The sequence below is a fragment of the Miscanthus floridulus genome, chromosome 11 (assembly GCF_019320115.1).
Source record: "Miscanthus floridulus cultivar M001 chromosome 11, ASM1932011v1, whole genome shotgun sequence".
Classification (NCBI taxonomy): domain Eukaryota; kingdom Viridiplantae; phylum Streptophyta; class Magnoliopsida; order Poales; family Poaceae; genus Miscanthus; species Miscanthus floridulus.
In genome coordinates, this window is record NC_089590.1 from 82,149,208 (window position 1) to 82,173,506 (window position 24,299).

At 41.7% G+C, this 24,299-nt stretch overlaps 2 protein-coding genes and 1 pseudogene across 3 annotated transcripts; all 3 read left to right on the forward strand.

The window, feature by feature from the left end:
- The first annotated feature begins 2,236 nt into the window (after window positions 1-2,236).
- On the forward strand, window positions 2,237-16,843 carry LOC136491364 (uncharacterized). Its single transcript, XM_066487641.1, has 14 exons — window positions 2,237-2,395; window positions 3,703-4,239; window positions 4,362-5,501; window positions 5,668-5,992; window positions 6,430-6,685; window positions 6,775-6,991; window positions 8,849-9,195; window positions 10,033-10,560; window positions 10,682-11,882; window positions 11,991-12,341; window positions 12,472-12,709; window positions 13,174-15,725; window positions 15,825-15,964; window positions 16,374-16,843. The coding sequence occupies exons 1-14, from the start codon at window positions 2,285-2,287 to the stop codon at window positions 16,711-16,713; spliced, it is 8,283 nt and encodes a 2,760-aa protein (XP_066343738.1). The 5' UTR covers window positions 2,237-2,284; the 3' UTR covers window positions 16,714-16,843.
- A 75-nt stretch (window positions 16,844-16,918) lies between these two features.
- Window positions 16,919-19,888, forward strand: LOC136493595 (uncharacterized). 2 transcript variants are annotated; one of them, XM_066489694.1, is made up of 10 exons: window positions 16,919-17,245; window positions 17,568-17,633; window positions 17,823-18,003; window positions 18,138-18,334; window positions 18,479-18,529; window positions 18,611-18,702; window positions 18,786-18,853; window positions 19,058-19,137; window positions 19,232-19,336; window positions 19,481-19,888. In XM_066489694.1, the coding sequence occupies exons 1-10, from the start codon at window positions 17,012-17,014 to the stop codon at window positions 19,616-19,618; spliced, it is 1,212 nt and encodes a 403-aa protein (XP_066345791.1). In that variant the 5' UTR covers window positions 16,919-17,011; the 3' UTR covers window positions 19,619-19,888. The 2 variants fall into 2 exon arrangements, with proteins under 2 accessions (XP_066345791.1, XP_066345792.1); XM_066489695.1 differs by lacking the exon at window positions 16,919-17,245 and adding an exon at window positions 17,308-17,396.
- A 1,681-nt stretch (window positions 19,889-21,569) lies between these two features.
- On the forward strand, window positions 21,570-24,009 carry LOC136493596 (cell division cycle 20.2, cofactor of APC complex-like; annotated as a pseudogene).
- Window positions 24,010-24,299: the final 290 nt, after the last annotated feature.

The window sequence follows — 24,299 nt, forward strand, 5'->3', positions numbered from 1 at the left end:
ACGGTAAAAATCTTTATACCATGAGACAAGTAGAATCCTCTCAGATTTGCTTTAGCTTTAACCCTCACCCATGTGGACGTTACCCATGGAACTAATAATTTTGTCTTTAGATTTTTTGCCAAATAAAGCCAAGTGAAGGTAATCACAACAATTAAAACCCATCACGTCTGACCCGATAGTAGTGGTGCATCGCTTTGTTTGCCTCTTTTTAACACGTACTGGCACGTATATTTGCCTCCTTCGCTCAATCACCATTATTCACCACTCATCGCTGGTTGCGTGGCGCCTAGCATGCTGACCGTGGCCTTGCCAGCACACTACCATACAAAGTGTAGGCTTAGGCACAAGCAAAGGTGGCTTTGCTATTGGTTAGCATGGTTGGAGAATAGAGATGATAATAGAGAATTATTATCGGAGAATGTCTTCCCTCATCTCCGCATGGCTAATAATTTCCGTGCATATCCCCATCACCAATCGACACATCACAAAATAAATACTATATAGCAATTTGAATCTAACGTAAAAGTAAGTGAGATTTTTTAGCACAAGCGCACAATTAATAAACTACAATATACAAGTATAGTTCATTATTGATACTCTAGTATAAATATACACGCTACGCATATCACAAATTCAAATAATGTCTAGACGCATATATGCAAAACTACACGGGAACAAGGGGATTAGGAATGGGGGAGTACCATCCCCGTCCCCATATGCCCGGTTGAGATGTCTTTTCTTCTGTTTAAAATCCATGTGGAGGGAGAATTATGTCCGTTCGTCATTTAATAAGAGAATTTCCCCTGAGAAACTAGGGATTAGGACCTTATTGACATCTCTAAGCGTGGTCGATAGCTATGGCAAAATCTGACCGAAGTCAGCATCAGAGCTAGTAATGTGACATTTCCCCAAACTTTTAGCCACAATAATTTAGCATTTAGCAAGAAGCTTAAAACTATTTAGTTTGTTTTTGGAATTGGCAAGTTGCTTCCCTTAGCCTTTGATGTATGTTTAATTAAACGGTGTAAAAGTTATGTCTTACGGCTTGTTCGGCTGGCTGGCTGTCTGGGCTGGTCCTGGCCAGCCCACTCACATGGACACTGTTCATATTTATATGAACAGTGTCTTTTAGTCAGAACAGTATTTTTCTTTCACAACAACCCAGCCAGAACAGTATTTTGGCTTATTCAGCCAGCCAGCCGAACAACCACTTAATTCTCTAGGATTATGTGATTTCAATGTAGATGTGATCCGTTCGGCTTGCTGAAACTTGGCTGAAATTGGCCGAAAACACTGTTCTGGCTGAATTGTTGTAAGAGAAAAACACTGTTCCGACTGAAAAAACAAGCCGAATAGTGTCGTTTATAAGCTAAGCCGAACAGGGGCCACAAAATGCATATTCAATTATTTGTTATTACTATAAATGCTACTCCCTCTAGTCTAAGCATAAGACGTTTTGACTTTTTTTAGATAATATTATTTTATCTATGTATTTAGATATATTAGATGCATAACAAAAACTATGACTGTAGAAATATTCAAAACCTTTTATATTTAGAATTAAGAGAGTAGTTTTTTTTTGTAAATTTAGTTAAATGTAAAATTGTTAACTCCTCTTTCCGCAAAAAAAAAATTGTTAACTCCTCATCACGGACGGAGGGATAACATAACATGAAGATCAACAAGCAAACTGCTTTATGAGCCGACGAGGATCAACTTCTCTTTTTAGGCTTTAGCACTCAGTCCCTCGTCAGTCCAGCCCCAGCCCTTTGCCTTCTCCAATCTCCACGAAAAGAGACTGACGAGACTCGAACCCCGACAGCCGAGGCCACGGCCGCGGAAGGCGGAATAGAGAGAGAGAGAGACGAACCGCCTCGTTTCTTCCACGAGAAGTAAAGTGCCCCCCCGAGAGCCGAGGCCACGGCCGCGGAAGGCGGAATAGAGAGAGAGAGACGAACAGCCTCGTTTCTTCCACGAGAAGTAAAATGCCCTGTTCGCCTTGGGCTGATAATGCAGGAGTGGAAGTACAATTCGCTAATTTGGTACGAGAGAAAAATAGTGTTTATAGAAGAAAAAAACACGATTTATAAACAAGCGAACACGGCGAAAGATCGCTCCGCACTTAAACCCCACCACTCACTGATCACCGCTCCGGCTTTCCACTGAGCAGCAGTCGCATCGCCTTCACATCACTTGAAGCGACTCCTCGAGTTCGACGCCCCCATCCCTTCCCTGCGACTGCGAATGCGGCCTTGCGCGAGCGGGTGAACAGTCTGCGAGCGGGATGAGGGAGGACGGCGGCCGCGACATGGCGGAGGAGGAGAGGGATTTGGGCGACATCGTGCTCTCCTGGTCCGTGCAGGAGATCATGAACGACGACCTCTACAAGGGGAAGGTGCTCGATCGATCCTTCGGCTGGCGCGCGCCTGGTTGCGATTATTTAAAGGGCGGTTGCCAAGTTTAGCGATTTCTTTTGTTTTTGTTTTTTCTCTCTCTCTTTTGGGTAGTTAGTTTGCGCGTCATTCTCGAGGAGATCGATTCATAGATGTTTCCTTGTTTTTTTTTTTGGCTTTGATGTGCATTTGTTCGACGATTCGCATGTCCTGCTGTTGTTGTTGGCACGGCTTGTGGCTGTGTGGTAGAAGTTGGCCACTTGGAGCTTGGATGCCAGAGGCGGTGTTTACTGCGGCGCATAGAGTTGGGATTCAGTTGGCGTTTCCGGAACTCCATATGAGAACAATCTGACCACAGTTTGTTAGGACCCTTAGATGATGCACTCTAGTCATACACTGAGCGTTGGTGGTGTATAATACAACTGACGGATTCTGCTCGTCATCTGGCATTCTGGCCATCTTATGATCTGTATTGTACTGATAGAAAAGAACTTCATTAATTAGGGGCATGTTTGGTTGAGAGCTGCCTGCAGCACATTGTTGCTTCCTAATACACATATATACTTCCTAATAGTCCTGTATTGATCTTTGCTTGGTTCTGCACTAGATGAAACCCTAATGCTACCCCATCTGTTAGTTTGTTGCGTGCATGTTGTATGATCACCTGTTGGCATAGCATACTTTCATAGTCTTTTGTAATGCTTGAAGTTGAACTATGTAGCCTGTGTCAGAATAGTAAAACTTGAACATTCATTGACTCCTAAGTTTCAATGTTCTGTTGGAGGACGTGCATGCCATCGCCATCTTGTCTAATGAGAAACATATTGCTACAATGTATATAAATTGGTGCTGGAGATTGCAAATCTTTTTGCTTATTACTTTATTCTACATCTGGTATGCAGCGTGATGGCTAAGGACATCTCACCCCCTGGGATGCCCTGTATTGATTTTTGCTTGGTTCTGCACGAGATGAAATTAGCGATATGTTAGTTAAATTAGCATTATTGCCCATATTATCATGCTATTCTGCTTGTTAAGTTGTGGCTGCCATGTGCAGATTTGAGTCACTTTTGACCCTTTTATTCGAACCTTGTCCTGATATCGTTTGAACAATACATATGTAGATAGTTAAAATGTAAAGTATTATTGAAAGCTTTATTAGGCAAAATAGAATTTTTTTCCTCTTTAACTTGGTTAAAAGATTATTATTGATAAACTTGGAATAGTAGAAATAGGACTCTCCAGTTAATAAAAATTGGAGTAAGTACCATTCATGGCATTATGATTTACCAATTTTTTGTTTATTCAGGTTGAGAAGATCCCATTCAGCTTTAGTTCTCTTGACTACTACTTGAAATCATATGTTGCGCCTCTTATTGAAGAAACAAGGTCTGGTCTAAGCTCGTGCCTTGAGCTTGTTGCAGAAGCACCATCGTCGAAAATACTTTCCATGGAAGCTGCAGGGAAAGCAGGAGTGTATTTTATGGATGTGGACTTTTGGGACAATGGTGCTGGTTTTTCTACTGACACCTACACTGCTAGGAATGGTGACATATTTATTTTATCTAGCATGAAGCCTGAAGCTGCAGAGGACTTCAACCGCTATGGTTCGGCATATTGTTTGGCAATGGTTACCGAAGTTTCTATGAATGATGAGTATCAAAAGGGCTTCAGAGTGAAAGTTGCTAATGATATTGGTTTGGAAGTAGAACTAAGTAAGCTCAGACATGCAATATTTCTTGATAATATAATGACAAACATACGTATATGGAAAGCACTTTGCTTTGACACAAGCATGAATGACAATTTCACAATAATCAGGTCACTTTTGGCCCCTAGGAATATGGTAATATAACCTGCATTCTTACCTTTTAAGTTGATTTATTAGTTTGTATGAGCGCACGTTCCTAATTTTCATTCCATGCTGTAGGCTGCTAGCTAACTAACTCTTTGTTGGTTCCATTGTAGGGTGAAGATGTTTGTGCTGCCTGTGTTAAAAAGGATGAGGACTGTTTAACTTCTTTTGCAGAGCATCTATTATCAGTTAATCTTAATCAGTCACAAATGGATGCCATTGAATCTATCATCTCAGCTGTACGTTGTAAACATTTGAACCTCACAAAACTTATATGGGGTCCACCAGGTACCGGAAAAACCAAGACTGTTAGTGCTATACTGTGGGTTTTGGCTTGTTTGAAATGCAGAACTCTTACATGTGCTCCCACAAATGTTGCTGTTGTTGGAGTTTGCACCCGGTTCCTTCAAAGTTTGAAGGAATTTAACATGCCCATTGACAAAACTGGTTTACCTTGTTCTCTTGGAGATGTTTTGTTGTTAGGGAACAAGTACAATATGGACATCACTGAGGAGCTCCAGGAAGTTTTCTTGGATTACCGTGCAGATGAGCTTGTTGAGTGCTTTTCATCATTGTCTGGATGGAGGTACATAATTGCTTCAATGATATCTTTCTTTGAGGACTGTGGTTCTCAATATGGTATGCTTCTTGAGGATGATGGAAGCAGTGATACTGTGTGTTTTTTGGATTTCCTGAAGAAGCAATTTCATGTGGCAGCAAAAGCTGTAAAGAAATGCATGATGAGTTTATGGGTTCACCTTCCAGGAAGGTGTTTTTCATACGATAATGCCAGCAATATATCTATGCTGTTGGGTTTGCTGGAAAAAATCGATGCCCTTTTATGTGATGGAGATTTTACTGATGAGAGTGTGAAAAGAGGATTTTGTTTTCGATCAACTGAGAACTCTATTTATGCAGAGCCAATATCTTTCAATGAGAAGGAACTAGATGGAGCAAGGTCTCTATGCCTTAAACTGCTGAAAGATCTTCAGAATTCACTTGATTTACCTATTGGTGTAGACAGGAATTGGATTCAAAACTACTGCATGCGTAATGCAACTCTAATTTTCTGTACTTCATCTAGTTCTTACCGGTTGCATAACGCGGACATTGCTCCGCTTGATGTGTTGATTGTTGATGAGGCTGCACAAGTGAAGGAATGTGAATTGGTGATCCCGCTGCGTTTGCGTTGGTTGAAACATGTTGTTTTGGTGGGGGATGACTGCCAGCTGAGGCCACTGGTTAAAAGCCAAGTAATGTTCTGCCTTACTCCTATCATGCAGTATATATATTTTCATTCCTAGGCCCTTATTGTACGTACCATCTAATTTTCAACAAAAGAATATGCCAGCCCTCTATTCTACTCTTGTTCATCTATTTTGATGACCACTACTCTTATCTTTCATTGTTTATATTTAGGTATGCAAGGAAGCTGGATTTGGAATCAGTCTTTTTGAGAGATTGGTTGTACTGAATTTTGAAAGGCATTTGCTAAATATACAGTATCGCATGAGCCCTTGTATCAGCATATTTCCAAATGCTAAATTTTATGAGAGGAAGATTTTAGATGGTCCAAATGTCCATTCTTCTTCCTACAACAAGGATTACACATGCCTTCCTTTTGGTAGCTACACTTTCATAAACATCACAGATGGGAGGGAAGAAAAGGAAGGTGCAGGAAACAGTTGGAGGAACCTGGTTGAAGTTGCTGTGGTTTTGCACTTGATCCAAACCATCTTTAAATGTATGTCCAAGCTGAAAATCTTCTTATAGCCCTGATATCTTAACTAACATTCTTGTTGTAAGTGAAGCTACTTGGCTAACGTAACATCTTCCAGTACTGGAAAATTTACTTCCTTTGCTGTAGCCTATTTCTTCTGTTTCTGGTGCAATGCATAACCTTCGATTTTCTGTCTCAAATATCAATTAAGTGCTTTCCCTCTTTCAGATTGTGAAGTTCGATCTGTTTGAATTGCTTTCCATCGCATGTTCCAACTTTAGTAAAATTGTATGTCTAGTTTGTGAAAATTATATTCATGCAAGTGAAGTGAAGTTAAGTCAATTATTGGCTGGTATTTGTACGATCTAGTTAGTTTTCATGAGAATTCTGTCGCTAGGTCTATGTAATGAAATGATTCATGAGGAAAATCAGTGATCTTATGAGTTCTTTTTCCCCTGCAGCATGGAAAAAGACAGGCCAAGGGATTAGCATTGGTGTAGTTTCGCCATACAGTTCTCAGGTTGCTGCAATCAAAGATAAACTTGGCAAAAAGTACGATACATTTGATGGCTTTCATGTCAGGGTCAAGTCAATTGATGGTTTCCAAGGAGAAGAGGATGACATAATCATACTATCAACAGTTAGATCCAATGGGAGGGGCGCTGTTGGATTTCTTGATGACAACCAACGAGCAAATGTTGCTCTTACTAGAGCAAGGTGTGCATCTACTCGTTTCACTGTTGTTGAAAGTACCATCAGACAGTGATAAAACTTAAGGTATATAATGAATGCTTTATTTGATGCAGGCATTGTCTTTGGATTCTTGGGAATGCTAATACACTACATAAAAGTGGTACAGTATGGGCAGACCTTGTTGTTGATGCGCAGAGACGTAATTGTATTATTAATGCCACTAATGACACAGCATTGTGTAAGTTGATTTTGCATGTAAAGCATGAACTTGATGAACTCGACGATCTACTTAATTCTCACTCAGCAGTTTTCAGTAATACCAGATGGAAGGTAAATACGGCAGTTATGTTTGATTGCTTTTGACTTTGATTCTATTTCATACAGTATTGGAAATTCTTTGCTAAAATTGTGTGTGATCGGATTGCTTATTTTAATCGCTATATAGTTTACTTCATTTCTTTTTATAAGGCACACTGACACATGTATGTATGTAAAGATTCAAACCTCGTAATCTTCAACATACAGTTAAGTCTTATGAAATGTAATTTTGTTATATAAGTGATACAATTGGATTTGTATTTGAAAGTGCTATCTCATGGTTAAGCTTTTGTTGCTATCAACATTATACTATAAGAGAAGTTATGGATCAAAGTCTAACTTTCCAGACGCCCAAGTCAACCACGCAATATATTTTGAAATGGAGGGAGTAGCTTATGCCGAATGGTTGACACTTCTCAGTATTTATGATGTTTGCCTGTTTATTTGATCTCTTGAGCATGGATCTCTTGACACGCGTTTTAGACTATGGAAAAATTATTATTATCGAACATTTTGACATGGAGTTGTGTTGAAGGGACATCATATGTTATGCAACCACTTACTTGAACAAAGTTCTTTTTTTGAACTTTAAATACAGCAGGGGAGACCCCCACTGTAAGGATTTTATTAAAAAAAGCAACAAAAAGAACAACACCACTGTACAAATAGGGAGTGGGGGACAAGAGGGAGCCAGGGGGCTACAACTAAGAGAACTGCACAGTCTGTACAAGCAGAAACAAGACCAACAAAAGTTAAGCTAGGTCAGTAAGAAGGGAAAGGAAAATAGGTCTTTTAGAGTTGCCGAAGCGAAAGTCTGCCATTCAGTTTGAACTCAGCTGATTTGTTTGATCTTGTGGCGTTGAACTTAAATTCATACCTGAAATGCAAACCAAGCTACGTTTTTTTTTATAAGGGAAGTTTTATTAATTTTGAGTTCATTACATCGAGTTGATACAAGGATCTTGAAACACTAATAACACTCAATCCCTAGACTAGACTGCTACCCATGTGCCTGGGTAAAGAACTCCGTGGCCACCCGTGCCAATTGTTGAGATGTTGCTGCAACCAAATCCTGTGATGTTGGCTTCTGTAGGATAGCCCATGTACGAAGCCAATGTATAACCATAGAAATCCACTTGTTTTTTTTTTTTGAGGGAACTGGAGGGGCTTTCGCCCCTACAGGCATTTTATTTAAAACTTAAAGTCAACAGAAAGAGAACAGCAGCCAAGCAAAGAAGAAATCCACTTGTTGGCGTGGATTCTGTCATTTGATGAAAATGCAATCTCCTCATGATGTTAATACTAGACCCTAGATTTTTTTTTCTACTTTGGAATCATGTATTAGTGTTTTGTGATAAAATTGTGTCTTGTAGGTTTTATGCTTTTACTGGATAGTAATTGGTTTGTGCTTAATATTTACTTGACCATCTTTGCTACTTTATATTGCAATGCATAAATTGAATGGTTCCCTCATCTAAACCATGTTAGGATTATCTGATTCTTTCATATATAAAATAGTTAAAGTCAATACTCGCTCCTTATCACTCTGTGTTTGTCCATGCCTTCAGGGGAATATGTTCAGCAATGTTTATCCATTGAGAATGTAATTACTGAAATTTTTCCAAACCCTTATTAAATGCTTTGGAAGAAAACAAGTGGTTGTAATGTGTTATTTAATAGGGGTATGGATGGCCATTTCACATTGTTTTCTCACATTGTTTTCCTTGTAACTAGTACTTAATTGGACAAACATGGTGTGCTATGGACAAACATAGAGAAAATAAGGGAGTATAATATATTCAGTCCTGAACCACCTTTTTTAGTCTTTTTGCTGATATCCTCTCTTTTTTGTATTGAACAACTCAACAGGTCGTTTTGAGTGATAACTTTAGAAAGTCTTTTGCGAAACTAAAATCTCCGCAGCTAAGGAGGGAGGTACTCCAAAAGCTTGTCAAACTTGGTGGTGGTTGGCGGACAACAATAAAGAATTTTAACGTGACTGGTGCTTTCCAGCTTGCAAAAGCATACAGTATCAGGGACTTGTATCTTGTTTGGAGTACTGATCTGGAGAAAAATGAAAGATACTTCCAGATAATAAGAATATGGGACCTTTTGTCTCACCAACATGTTGCTAGAGCTATTCAACATCTCGAAAATCTCTTTTCCATGTACACAGATGATTACCTTGACCACTGCAGAAGAGTGCAGACTGAGGGGTATGCTTGTTTCCTGACTTTTTATCACCTTCTTTTATTTTGTTTTAGTTTGATTCTTTATGAACAGTGGAACTTGAATCCACCCCACCCCCCCCACACACACACCCCAAAAAAAAGACTCGACCAGTGGGAGAGATGCCCCCCCTGATTTTGCCCTTAAGAAGTTTGTGGCAGCCTTCGAACCTGGACTAGTTTCTCGACCGGCGGACTTCAACAGTCTAAGTAATGTAACTCAGGAGAAGTAGGCACTTAAATTCCTCAAAACAAAGCTATTAATACAATTTGCTTGAGATTGTTTAACTATACAATTTAATTATATAATTGGCTGAGATTGTTTAACTATACAATAGAATTACAGCACTTTTTGGATTTGCTATTTTGTGATTTGGAATCTTTTTGCTGCATGGTTGTGATATCTAGTCACATGGGCAAGAAAAAATATTGTAGTGTCCCTTTGCCTGTGTGCACTAGGTTTTTTCCCCAAAACAATCTTGATTTTTCCATGTTAAATCCCTCTCGTCCAGAAGCTGCATGTTCCTGCCGCCGCTGCCAGCCCTTGCTCCTCGCCATTGCCGTCCCTGCTGCCTAGGGCCCCTCTCTTAACTCTCCTGAGTTTATTTCAGATTTTTTTCATGTGTAATTTGGGGATGTGCTGTGCTGAGTTTTAATATAAATCCCTCTTCCCTTCGCAAAAAAATCCCTCCTGTTAATAATTATGTTTGCTTTCCGTTGCATCTTTCTGTTCCTCAATGTTTTGTTGCTTTGTTCTTTGTTTATGCTAACATTCCAACATGTGCTATTCTTATTTGTTGACTTACTTTTTTATGTGTTTGACAGGAAACTGGAAATTCCAATAATTTGGGATGCTGGACATGATATTGTTCGGTATAAGAAGGATTGCAGAATCGATGATAAGGAAAATCATGATCATGTGGACACCTCATCTGCTCTTGAGAATACCAAAGTTAGTGAAAGCTTCTTGCTGATGAAATTTTACTCTTTATCATCTGGTGTGGCAAAACACTTGCTGACAGCTACTGATGGGACTGAAATTGAGATCCCATTTGAACTAACTGATGAAGAGGAGGCGATAATTCGATTCCCACTCACCAGTTTTATTCTTGGGAGGTCAGGCACTGGGAAAACCACTGTTTTGACGATGAAACTGTATCAAATTGAGCAACAATCCTTGATTGCATCTCAAGGGATAGAGTTAAGCGAAGTTGATTTATCTGTGGCTGAACACAAAAATAGTCTGCCAATGAAGGACACAAGCAAAGGAGAGAGTTTCGTAAAACAAGTCCTTATCACTGTGAATCCAAAGCTTTGCTCTGCTATAAAAAATCACATTCACAAACTTAAAAGGTAATGCTGTCTCGATTGGAGTCTTTCACACTGTCAGACTTCTACTCTAGTTTTTTCCGTTTGATTTATTTCTTTAAACTATGCTGTCCCTTTGATTTTTTTTCATTTTAACCCTTCATAGATTTGCATCTGGCGATGTTTCTGGGCAACCTAGCACTCTTCACATGCATGATGTCACTGATGACCTTGAAGAGTTTACAGATGTACCTGATAATTTTAGTGATCTACCACATAACCACTATCCGCTTACTATAACATTTCGAAAATTCTTGATGATGCTTGATGGAACATTGCAGACTTCATTTTTTGATATGTTTTTTGGAGAATTGAAGCCTAGCATTGAAAGAGGTCATTCCAAAACTCGAGCTTTGCAAGCTTTTATTGAATCGAAAGAAGTTACCTTTGAGAAGTTTGCTGCTTTCTATTGGCCGCATTTCAACGCAGAACTAACGAAGAAACTTGATGCATCCACTGTATTTACTGAAATAATTTCTCACATAAAAGGTGGATACAAAGCTAACATGCCTTGCAGTGGCAGACTTGAAAGGCTAGATTATGTGATGCTCTCTGATAGAAGATTTTCGTCCCTGAATAGTGAAATGCGAGAGAAGATCTATGATGTTTTCCTTGATTATGAGAGTAGGAAGCGCACTGCTAGAGAATTTGATCTATCAGATTTTGTCAATAGTCTCCACAGCAGTCTAGTTTCTGAGGGTTACAATGGGGATTTTGTAGATTACATTTACATAGACGAGGTGCAGGATCTTACCATGTCACAAATAGCACTTCTTAAGTATGTCTGCAGGAACTTCAAGGAGGGCTTTGTTTTTGCTGGTGACACGGCACAAACTATAGCAAGGGGTATTGACTTCAGGTTTGAAGATATCCGCTCACTGTTTTATACCTCATTCCTCTCAGAAACTGAAGGATGCAACCAAGGAACTAAACATGGAAATAAAGTTAGTCTCACTGATATGTTCCAACTTAGTCAGAATTTTCGCACACATTGTGGTGTTCTTCGTATGGCTCAGAGTATAATGAGCCTTTTGTACTACTTTTTCCCATCATGTGTTGACAAGCTTAATCCTGAAACTGGGCTTGTATATGGTGAAGCTCCTGTTCTCCTCGAGTCTGATAACGATGAGAATGCAATTATGACTATTTTTGGAGAAAGTAGAAGTGAACATGGTAAGCAGCATGGATTTGGTGCCGAGCAGGTCATATTAGTTCGTGATGATGATATGAAGAAACAAGTCGTTAACATTGTTGGTAAACAAGCTCTTGTCTTGACCATTGTAGAATGTAAGGGCCTTGAGTTCCAGGTATTAGTCTCTAAAGTTTGTTCATAATGCTATATGTTTTCATTTTAAGCATTCTTTTTTAAGTTTTAACTTTGAGGATACTTTTTCCTTATAAAATATATTCTGTAGGACGTGCTGCTGTACAACTTTTTCAGTTCATCACCATTGCGGAACAAATGGAGGGTTGTGTATGATTACATGAAAAGCAGAGATGTTGCATCATCTGAAGTGATAGCTCATCCAGGTTTCGATAGAAACAAGCATTATCTTTTATGTTCAGAGCTGAAGCAGCTCTATGTTGCAATCACACGAACTAGGCAAAGACTGTGGATATGTGAAAATGCTGATGATTACTGTCGTCCGATGTTCGATTATTGGAAAAAGTTGTGCATTGTGGAGGTTAGGCTACTTGATTCTTCACTGATTCAAGCAATGCAGACAGGAAGCAGTGTTGATGATTGGAGGCTACGGGGTACCAAGGTTAGCTAGTGACGTTACTTGTTTGACATCTTGACACTATTTTTCTAGATTCAAGAATGTACGTTTTGATGTTATTGCACTTCTCTTTAACAATTATAAGTCCATGTAACAAGTTCATTTTTTTATTTAGTTATTTAATGAGGGACAATTTGAGATGGCTACAATGTGCTTTGAAAAGGCTGGTGATGCGCATAGAGAGAAGTGGGCAAGAGCTGCTGGACTTCTTGCAACCGCTGACCGTGTCATCTCCACAAATTTGGAGATGGGCAAAGCCTCCTTGCAAAAAGCATCAGAGATTTATGAGTCTATTGGCATGTATGAGAAAGCTGCCACTTGCTACATCAAACTAGGTGAATACAAAAGAGCAGGTGTGATCACTATCCATAATTTTCTTGTTGTTCATCAACATGATCGGGTCTCATAGCTATTAATTACTTTCCATATTTTTCTATATAACAGTAACCTCATTTTATAAATCATCATTAGCCTGAACCTAGTGTGTTACTGGAACAAGGCTACGTGGATCAAACTGTGGAGAGGTCAGAACTATTGTTCCATTATTAAAAAATATAAATGCAAGCTGCTCTTGAAGATCAACACAAGTAGATCCCTATGTTTTTTAAAGTTATTTTTTATCTCTATGTCAGTCAGTCAGCGAGGTTTCATGCCTTTCGATGTGATTGACTTGTCATGATTTCTAATTCCCCTAACTTTTGCAATTTTGTTGTTTCTTTTTCCAGAATAGTTTTATGTCCTCCCTTCCACAACACACACAATCCTTTCTGAGTAAACATTCTAGAGACACTAATATGACTATCTTTCATTGATGTAGGAATGGTCTATATGGAGAAATGTGGGACTAAAAGACTTGAAGATGCAGGAGACTGTTTTGCTATGACCGAGTGCTGGTCACAGGCAGCTGAAGTCTACTTCAAAGCTAGATGTTATACAAAGTGTTTCTCCTGCTGCTCAAAAGGGAAAGTATTGAATCAGGGCCTGCAGTTCCTGCGACAGTTGGAGAAGGAACATAGTGAGGATTTCAACTCAGAGGTTGCTGCCCTTAGAAAGACATATCTAGAAACTTGTGCTTTGCATTATTTTGAACGTGGGGACATAAAGCACATGATGCCATATGTCAAGGCTTTCAACTCTATGGATCACATTCGTGCATTCTTAAATTCTAGGAATCTTTTGGACGAACTGCTGAGTATAGAGATGGAAATGGGTAATTTCTATGAAGCTGCAGGTATAGCAAAGCTTAAAGGCAATGTCTTATTGGAGGTAAACATGCTAGAGAAGGCAGAATCATTTGAGAACGCTACACAACTTCTCCTCGCCTATGTCACAGCAAATTCCTTGTGGTCTTCTCACAGTAGAGGATGGCCTCCAAAAAGTTTTGCAGAAAAGGAACAGTTGCTTACAAAAGCGAAAGAGATGGCAAAGAAAGCATCTGAGGGCTTTTTCTGCTTTGCTTACTTTGAAGCAGACTCATTGTCAGATTCACATAAGTCTCTTGCCAGATTGACCTATAACTTGCTTGAGGGCAGAAAATGTGGAAACTTATTAGTTGAACTAATTTCCACTCGCTCCATTATTGAGGTTCATCTTCAGTCTCAAATCTCTGGATACAATCTAGAGTTAGAGCCAGGATCTGAAGACATACAATGTTGTCATGATATGCTGTCTTGTAACCAGATGTCCCTGGAAACGCTAGCCTGTGTTTGGAACCACTGGAGATTAATTTTATTCAAAGTGCTTGCTCATCTTGATCAATCTGAGGATCCAAAATCAGATGATAACGCAGCTATATGTGAAGATCTTTGTGCAAAATTCTTTGGGTTGAGAAAAGATGGTGATAACCGCTATCTGATACTTAATATGGACTCAAGTTGGCTTAGTAACACAGGTAGATGTTCTTTGGAGCAGAATGGAAACAGGTATTGGCTGGATATTGTCCAGTGTCATTCATGTGCTCGGAATTTTTTGGTAAATGAGCTTTCTTCTGTTGGATTTAGTGTCCTTCATAAGTTGGAGTCTTTTATTGAAGCTAATAGGAGGCAAGCATTATCTCCGTATGCCAAGTGGAGAACTACCAGTATCATATATGAAATTGCAAAGTTTCTAAAAGACTCTGAGTTCTGTATGGCAAAATCTTCCAAAAAGTTAAGAAACTACTTCATTCTCTGCGAACAGAGCTTTTTTGAATTACTTTTCCTGACCTGGGGGGATGAAACAGCAGAGAGCCTTTTCTATATACTTGACTCACCTCCTGCAAATGGTTTGATTGTGGATTCTCTTGGCTCATATAAAATGGTAGGGAATCAGAATTTGACGCATGGGCATCTTGGAAGAATAACCATGTATCTGCTCTACACGGGACAATTTCATGATATGCTGAATTCCAGACTTGAACAATACCTGGACCGTGACTCTAAGTGGGCATACTTTTTTCAATCTTTGAAGAGATTTCTTGATAGTGGTGCTGGAAGATGCTCATTGGTCGAGAACTTTAAACTGGCTCTTGAATTTACTTTCAATGTAAACTGGAGGATTGAGACAGATTATATGTCCCCAATATGCTACGTGAACCTAATGGAATGCCTTGGTTTCTTTGCATTGTCCTGTTATAGGCTTAATAATGGTTGTGTGCTCTGCACAAAATCTCTGTTGGTTAAGATGCTGAAGTGCCGTACAAGCAAGGCTTACCTAAGTGCTTGCCTGGTTTCTGGTCCAGGTGACCAGGATATGGGACTGGACCATATGGCATTCTCATCAGGGCGATTCATATGCCAGTCAATTATGGATATTTTGGCTAACAAGCATACTATTCAAGACTGGGTTCGGAAGACAACCCCAACTATTCCATATGTTCCACTCCTACTGAGACTAGTAATCATGCTTTATCTGGTGACTCTAACTCTTCCATTGGGGAAATTCTATGAGGTCACAGCTTTCCTAAATGGGTGCAAAATTTTTAAGGTTTTACCTCCCGATTTCTCTAAGAAGATTGTACCTACCATGAACTTAAGGAATGGTAAAGTTGCCCACTTCACAAGAGTATTTGGTGATGCACTTGCGGCAATTGGAAATCCCATGGTCGTTCTTGGTTTGCCCAAGGGCCCGCTAATCAGCCGAGGCTTGAATGCTGATAGAATTAGCAACACGGATTTAAGTGATGTTAACAAAGTAATGGCAGTACTTTGTCCAGAACAGAAACCTCCCATGCAAAAAGATACAAAAACCTGGGATGTTACTTCTGGAAATTTGCCTATTGCAACAATGCGAGATAATGAGATGTATAGTAGAATTCAGATGCATTTGAGTGATGAGAGTATTTCCTTTTGGGAGAAGTTTGAGTCGTTTCAAGTCTTCATGCATGGCCAGGTGAGTTGATTAGTTGTAAGGTTCATTGAGTAGCTTTACTTTTTTTCTCAATCCCTTGTGAATGTGAGGTTCTTATAATTTTTATGCTAATTTTTGTAGAAGGATGCAAGGGTTATTATTCTATTCCTTGAAAGTCTTCTTTCTTGGCTTGAGCTACGAGACCCTCCAGAAAATATAGATGCTCAATTATTCGAAGAGGTCAGGCATATCTGCAGTCAATTTCAAGAGAAGTATCCTAGGTATGTTTCAGCTATTTATGAAATGGTACTGGTATTTCAGTGCACCTACTCTAATTAGTTGTAGGGTATTTGAGTGTGATCTTTAACTATCAACATCCTCCTTTTGATGCATGAAGTATTCTTGTAAAAACGGTACCCTGCAAAATCAATAATGAATGCATCTGGAAACTGTATGTTATTACCATCGATTCAATCTTTATTATAGCAGACAACAGGCAATTAGGCTGCCTATTTGAGGATTTGTAATTTCATTCGTTTTCATATTTATTACCTGATTACCTGCCTATTTAAAGATTAGTAGTGGTTTCCATAATTTCCATATTTACATATTTTGCATTAGTTAGTAATTTCCATTGTGTCTGAAAGTGGTTACTCCCATCTGAGGATTCAAACTGCCCTGTCATTACAGGGATAAGGAAGATTGTCTGACTGTCGAGGACCTTTACTCGATGTGGAATGATGGCGAGAACAAACTGCAGAAGATCATCAGTTTCCTGTGCTATGAGAAGGCTTCGGGAAAAGACTCTGTCAGAAGGAAGGACAAAGCACCTGCTGCCCAGTTCCCCACGGACATTGATGATGAATGGAGTGGATGCTCAGATAATGAACCTGACACGGGAGGAAGAAACGCGGTGGAAGTGGAACCCGCCAAGGAAGAAGTAACGGTGTCCTGCACGACTTCAAAAAAGAAAACCCAGAATCAGAAGAGCAAGAAGAAATCAAGGAATAAGCATGGTGGCAAGAAGTGAGCTGCTTTTAGCCTCTAGCCCTGTTCAGCTCTAGTAGCATTTGAACTGTTTGTACTATTACGGCTTGTTCTAGTCTGTTTAGTGCATAGTTGACTACTACTGTTTACCGTGTTCAACTGCTTGCGGTTATGCCTTTTGCCTCGAGGGTTTTTGGTCATATGCGTTGCCTCAGCCGCTCCTACGCCTCTACCTGGCTTCTGCCAATTGCTAAGCCTAAACCCCACGAACACCCCAAAAAGAAAAGAAAAAACGAAGGACGCCTCGGCCGCCGCCGAACTCCGAGCACAAGCCCGTCCACATGACGGCCGCCGCTGCGCGGCTGCTGCTTCCGAGGGTGGCCAAGGCCACGGCCACCGCTCTAGTCTGCGGTCCCCTCGATTCCTTCTCCAGTCGCTTCCGAACGCTCGAGCCGCCGCTCCTGCGGCCGCCGGACCTGTTCTCGCGGAACCTCTCAGAAGCCGCCTTCGACGCGCAGGCGCTGGATACCCGCGTCCCCGCCACCGTCATCACCGGCTTCCTCGGCTCCGGCAAGGTGCCGCCTCCCCCGCCGCCTACCCTTCCCTTCTCTCACAGTGCTTACTGATTGGTGCCGGAGTCTAGTGTAGTATGTAGCTGCTGCAAGTTCCCTTAAGCTCAGACAGCGGCTGATGCGATTGTTGCATTTCTCAATCGGATCCCAAAATGTAAGTGGCCACATAGTGCTCTTACTTGTGAAAGCGAATGCTATTGCTGTGGAATTAGACATATTGTTGGCTTGTCGCCGTTTTGAATCACATACATGAGACTATAGCCTATAAAGCATCGATGATTGTCTAGTAAGGTTGACTTATTGTACTGAGATCTAAATTTTGCAGACAACTCTCCTGAACCACATTTTGACCTCACAGCATGGGAAGAGAATTGCTGTTATTGAAAATGAGGTAATTTCAATAGACGTATATCGATCGGTAATAATTTATGATTTTGATATTGTACACTTCAGCTATGTAAGATAACCATTTACGGCATGTTTTAGCTATGGACCCAATATTTGCAATGAATTAGCTCAATTCAACACCGTGAGACCTAATGCCCCCCATGTTAATCAGCCATATTTTCTTTCCGTGTAGTTTGGTGAGGTGGATATTGATAGCTCGCTTATTGCTAGCCACTCATCTGTTACTGAGGATATTGTAATGGTCAATAACGGCTGCTTGTGTTGCACTGTCCGAGGAGATCTTGTAAAGATGCTTCTGAAGTTGGTGAAGCAGAAGGGGGACAAGTTTGATCATATTGTTATTGAAACAACAGGTGAATCTTATTGGAATGAAGTCTTTTCCTGCAGTACTTTGTAGCAGATGCCAAAACTTTTCAATAATGAAACATGCCCTACAGATGATTCCATGATTTCTTCATTATCTGATAGATTCTACTTCATAGTCCAGGTCTTGCAAAGCCTGGTCCTGTCATTGAGACATTCTGTTCAGATGAGTTGGTCTCTAAGTATGTGAAACTTGATGGTGTGGTTACAATGGTGGATTGCAAGCATGCCATGAAGCATTTGAATGAAGTGAAAGCCAGGTGGGTTGTAAATGAGGCAGTAGAACAAGTTGCTTATGCAGACCGAATTATATTGAACAAGGTATTTTCTGTAGTATATTGTATTAAAAGTTCACTATTAATTGTTCTCCAGTTACATTTCTATCTGCATTTTTTGGTTCTAGAATAGAACTTATCAGGAATTTGTCTTCTTTCCCCCTAATGTTCCATAAATTCTGTAATACAGGTTGATTTGGTTGATGATGCAGAATTGGAGGCATTGACTAACAAACTCAAGGTAGATTGGTATAATCCTTTAGATAGAAAAATTGCAAGCTTGTTGTGTTATATAAATACGAAGACCAAAATTCGCTTGCAGTTCATAAATGGGATGGCACAGATGAAAACAGCGAAGTTTGGTGATGTTGACATGGACTTTGTGCTGGGAATTGGAGGCTATGACCTTGACAGGTTAGTAGTGTTTCTTTTCTTTGGTGTTGCCTGAGAGTTGCATATCATACATTGCTTCTATAGTCGAGATAAAACATGCACAGGGTTGAGGCGGAAGTCCAGTTGCAAGATAGCAGGGAGACAGATCATTGTCACCATGGAGATGAACATGGTAAAGTGCACCCTTTGATGTCCTTTTCTCTGAATCTTCTGGATTTGTATCTCGGATCAAATCTTATGATGAACAAATGGTTACAGTTACTTTCAAATTGAGGTGGCAGCCAAGTTTCACTGCCAGTGCTTTGCACTGACGTTCATGTGGACATATATTTTGTTAATTTCTGTCACAATTTTAGTTTACCCTTTTGGCATGTAGGACACCATCATGATCATGTCCATGATTCAGATGTCACTAGTGTGAGCATTGTTTCAGAGGGATTACTTGATCTTGATGAGGTAAAGTTACTTGGTTTAATCAAAATTGTTGTGAAGAATTCACTTGAAATATACTACTCTTGGGTATTCATCCCTTCATTACTGTCTTTTTAAGGTTAATGATTGGCTGGAGAGACTGGTTGATGAGAAAGGGGAAGATCTGTACAGATTAAAAGGTGTTATATCTGTAAATGAGTCCACTGGACGCTTCTTGTTTCAGGTAGCTGATCTATTTTTTTCCATCTACCTGAATGAATTTGAAAAGATACATCTCCTAATTTTAGTTTTGTTTTGGGTGATGCCGTTAGTTTTTTTATTAGCACAGAAGATCTCTTTTCTTATTGCTTTACTTCGGAACTTGTAGGGCGTGCACTCTATGCTGGAAGGATGCCCAGCAAAGCCGTGGGAACCTGATGAGAAGAGAATCAACAAACTCGTGTTTATTGGCAGAAATTTGGACGAAGCTGCACTTCGAAAGGCCTTCAACGGTTGCTTACTCTGAACTTTCTGATCGTGTGTTAATCCTGAGAGGTTGAATCTGCGAAAGAAATGCACCACAGGGTAAACAGGCGGGACTGCAGATTCCATGTTTTGGCCGCTGCTGTCACCTCGTGTTCACTTGAGAAATTGACCACTGTTACTAATTACCAACATCCTAGATAGCGCAATCCTTTTTCGAGGTGTTTTTGTGCTTATGTGTGTGTCTGAGTTCAGAATCAGACTCGTGATACGTGAATTGAGAGCTTTCTTGCAACATTCTTGATATGGATTAGATTCGGGTGCGATAAATTGATTCAGTCGACAACGAAACTAAAGATTCGACGCCCTGAAAACACGTGTTTTTTTATTCCGTCAAAAAAACACGTGTTTTTCTATGTCTGCTATTTGACTGCACCGGACCTAATATTTAGCCCAGTTACTCAAAGAGAAACAAGACTACAGCGTCACACAGTGTGTAAACATATCACATCGCCAGCGATGATTAATCTGCTCAACAACAATTTCCATGCAGACCCGGACCGGACGTCCCTCAAGGGCGCTAGCGTATGGATGCTGCCGCGCAACGAGAGTAAACGAGCGCATAGCCCGTCGGGCTCGTGACGGAGCGCACCAGCAATGGGCCTGAGCTGCCCTGCACGTTGTCCGTGCTGTCGGCCGCTTTCCACGTGTATTTCATGTGTAACACTCGATCTGTTTTTTTAAACATCTGGATGTAATAGTTGCAATATACCAGAGAAGACAAATAAAACACTTGAAACAAGCGTCCGAAACACTTGCGAAAACGCCTAAAAACATTAAAACACCATTGCAAACATATGCAACATTCAGATGAAATGCTCGCAAACATACGTATGAAACAACTGAAAACACTTAAAATATATGTTTGCAACATGCATGTATATGCAACATCCATATCTATTTTTGCAATATCCAGATAAAACACTTGCAACATTCATCTAGAACAGATGAAACATTTGGAACATACACTTGAAACATACGTGTATAGCCATTATAACATGTGCAAGATCCCGATCTACTTTTGCAACATCGATATGCAACACTTGCAACATACTCCCTCCGTTCTAAATTATAAGTCGCTTTAACTTTTTTAGTTCATCCATTTTGCTATGTATCTAGACATATTATTATATCTAGATGCATAACAAAATGGATAAACAAAAAAAGTCAAATGGACTTATAATTTGGAATTGATGGAGTATCTCTGAAACATCTGAAACACTTGAAACATACTATTGCAACATGCGTTTTTCAGCGTAGCATTTGCTTGCTGCTTGGACGAATGGAGGCCGTCGACGCGGAGCTCGACGCTGGCGCGAAGCTCAATAACGCGAAGTGGCGCAGAGGTCACCATGTGGGGCTCGTCGGCGGCACGGACCTCGGCAGGGGCAGAGGTAGGTGGATAGAGCGCGACAGTGACGGGAGGTGCGAGTCCGGGAGGGGCAGGCGGGGCCGCACGCGCGCGAGCAGGGGCGGTGTGGTCGAGGGCGGGGTCCGTCCCAGAACAGAGGCGTGCAGCGCGCTTAAGGAGCAGACGACGCAGGGGCAGCGCAGGTGAGGCGCAAAATGAGCGGGCGACTTGGGTTCGGTCCGGACGAGCGACATTACCTATTTCCATGTAATCACGGTCGTCTGAGAGACTGAGATATATCACTGTGATCAGGTGGTTCGACTATACTAATACTTACCGGCTTGCGTAACTACTTTACTACTTGCTATACAACATGGCCACACGCGAGCCTCCATCGCCACCAAATGGCTGAACACTCTGTTCACTTATGCTAAAATTTGGCTTATGCTGATGCTGAAATGTCGTGAGAGGGAACACCGTTGTATGTTACGCTGAAAAGTAGCTAGCTTCCTCTCGGGCCCTAGCCGTTACAGGTACGGGCTTGCCGCTGCTGCTGCGGTGCAACAAACAAAACCCTCCTCCCCGCCCCCTTCCGTACACTCTTTGCACGGATCCCACCTGAATTGCGAAAGAAAACCTTCCCGTCTCCGCCGCCTCCATCTCGGCTCCACGATCTCATCGTCCTACCCCGCCGCCGCAAGCGAATCCGGCGATCGGGGCGACGAGGGCGGGCGCCGTCTCGCGACCGAATCTCATCGTTCTTGTTCGTGATAAATAAAGTAGCACATCCCTTTTGGCTGCGTTGTGACCTGTTTCTTGCTCCTCCAGTTCTAAACCATGGACGCAGGACCGAACTCCATCTCGTCGCACAAGAGCCGCAGCCAGCGCGCGGCGGCGCCGCGGCCGGCGCTCCAGGAGGCGGGGTCCAGGGCGTACATGCCACCGCTCAGCACCAGGTCCCGCAGCCCGTTGGCCAAGTGCTACGTGAGTTCTCGGCCCCAATCCCCCCTCTTTCTTGGCACAAGCACGCAGGCTGTTGGACGGAATGCCTCAACGGTTGATGGATCCTTGTTTTGCAGGGCGACAGGTTCATCCCGGAGCGGTCGGCGATGGACATGGACTTGGCGCACTACTTGCTGACGGAGCCAAGGAAGGGCAAGGAGAACCCGGCTGCTAGGGTTTCCCCGGCCAAGGAGGCGTACCGGAAGCTGCTCGCGGAGAAGCTGCTCAACAACCGCACAAGGATCCTTGCCTTCAGGAACAAGCCGCCGGAGCCTGAAAGCATGCTCACGGATCTCCGTGCTGATGCGACCCAAGCCAAGCCGGCGAAGCAGCGCCGACAAGTTCCCCAGGTTTGCACGCCTAGCTATATAAACTTACTCTTTGGCTTTGCACGTTCCATGATGTTCCTGACTGAAAGTGCGTTGTAACTATTGGTGTAGTCTGCGGAGAAGGTTCTGGATGCCCCAGAGCTCGTTGACGATTATTACCTGAACTTGCTATACTGGGGAAGCAGCAATGTGCTGTCCATCGCGCTGGGCTGCAAGGTGTATCTCTGGGACGCCTCCAGTCAGTCTGCGACTTTGCTTGTTACCATTGATGAGGACTCTGGTCCTGTCACAAGCGTTAGCTGGGCTCCTGATGGCCGGCACATTGCCATAGGCCTCAATTCCTCTGATGTCCAGCTTTGGGACTCCACCTCAAACCGACTGGTTGGTAGTCTCCTGATAATATGTTCTTTTATCAATGGTTGTGCTTAAGTTGCTCATTGTAAATTGTGCTTAAGATGCCCATTGTGATTGATTCTGTGCAGCTGAGGACACTGCGAGGGGTGCATGAGTCAAGGGTTGGTTCCCTGGCATGGAACAACAGCATCCTGACAACTGGCGGCATGGACAGCAAGATCGTGAACAATGATGTCAGGATCAGGAGCAATGTTGTGCAGACATACCATGGGCATGAGCAGGAGGTGTGTGGGCTCAATGGTCAGGATCAGGGCAACAACTGGCCAGTGGTGGAAATGACAATCTCCTACACATCTGGGATGTGTCCATGTCATCCTCTGTACAGACTGCAGGGCATACCCAATGGTTGCACAGGCTTCAGGGCCACTTGTCTGCCGTCAAGGCATTGGCATGGTGTCCATTCCAGAGCAACCTGCTGGCTTCTGGAGGTGGTGGAGGTGACCGATGCATAAAGTTCTGGAACACCCACACTGGTGCATGCCTCAATTCGGTCGACACTGGATCGCAAGTGTGCGCGCTGCTCTGGAACAAGAATGAGAGAGAGCTGCTGAGCTCGCACGGATTCACTCAGAATCAGCTCATCTTGTGGAAGTACCCGTCGATGGTTAAGTTGGCTGAACTCAATGGCCACACATCACGCGTCCTGTTCATGGCTCAGGTAATCTTGGCTCCTTTACGCCTTGTGCTTTCGATTGCCTTGTGGTGCATTGCTTATGGCTCGCTTGCCCTTGCCTTGCGGTAATTCTGCAGAGCCCTGATGGACGCAATGTGGCATCTGCTGCAGCAGATAAGACATTGCGGATCTGGAATATGTTTGGAACTCCTGAAGCTGTGCCTAAGGCCTCCTACACTGGGATCTTCAACAGTTTCAACCATATCCGATGAGGAAAGGCCATCATTGGTATTGCTCTAGCCCTTCATACCGATCATTTGTGTACTTATCATTTCACGCAATCAGGAACTGGTTATATATGATCATCTTTTCTACCCTCCGCAGTTATCAAGAGACCTTCCGGAGCCTGCTGACCTGTTGATAGGAACGGGTCCTTTTTAACATCACCGCAAGGCACAAGGAACCGCTGACCTGATGTTCCATAGAGAGATTATCATCAGACACTATTATGTGTTGACATGTGTACAGTTGTTGGCTATTTGGGGTTTCCTAGGGATGTAATCACATTGAAGTTATATTTCAACTTGTTATATGCTGGTAACATTGGTTGCTGCCATTCTGGTCCATAATGTACATATGTTTTCAATTAAAAAAAAACTTGTATAATATTTCTGTGGTTCTTTGTAGTTACCTCATTTAGCCCTCAGTCTATCCATGATCTTGTGCTGATATTAGCATGTTGATGGCAAGAGGAATAGTAAATACTTCCTCCGATCCAAATTGTAATCGGTTTAGCTTTTTCCTAAATCACCTAACATCAAACTAGATTCATTACATACAACATGGAATATATTTTGATAGTATATTTATTTGATATTATAGATGTTATAATATATTTTTCTATAAGTTTGGTCAAAGTTAGACATGTGACTTAAAACAAAGCTAAAACTAGTTA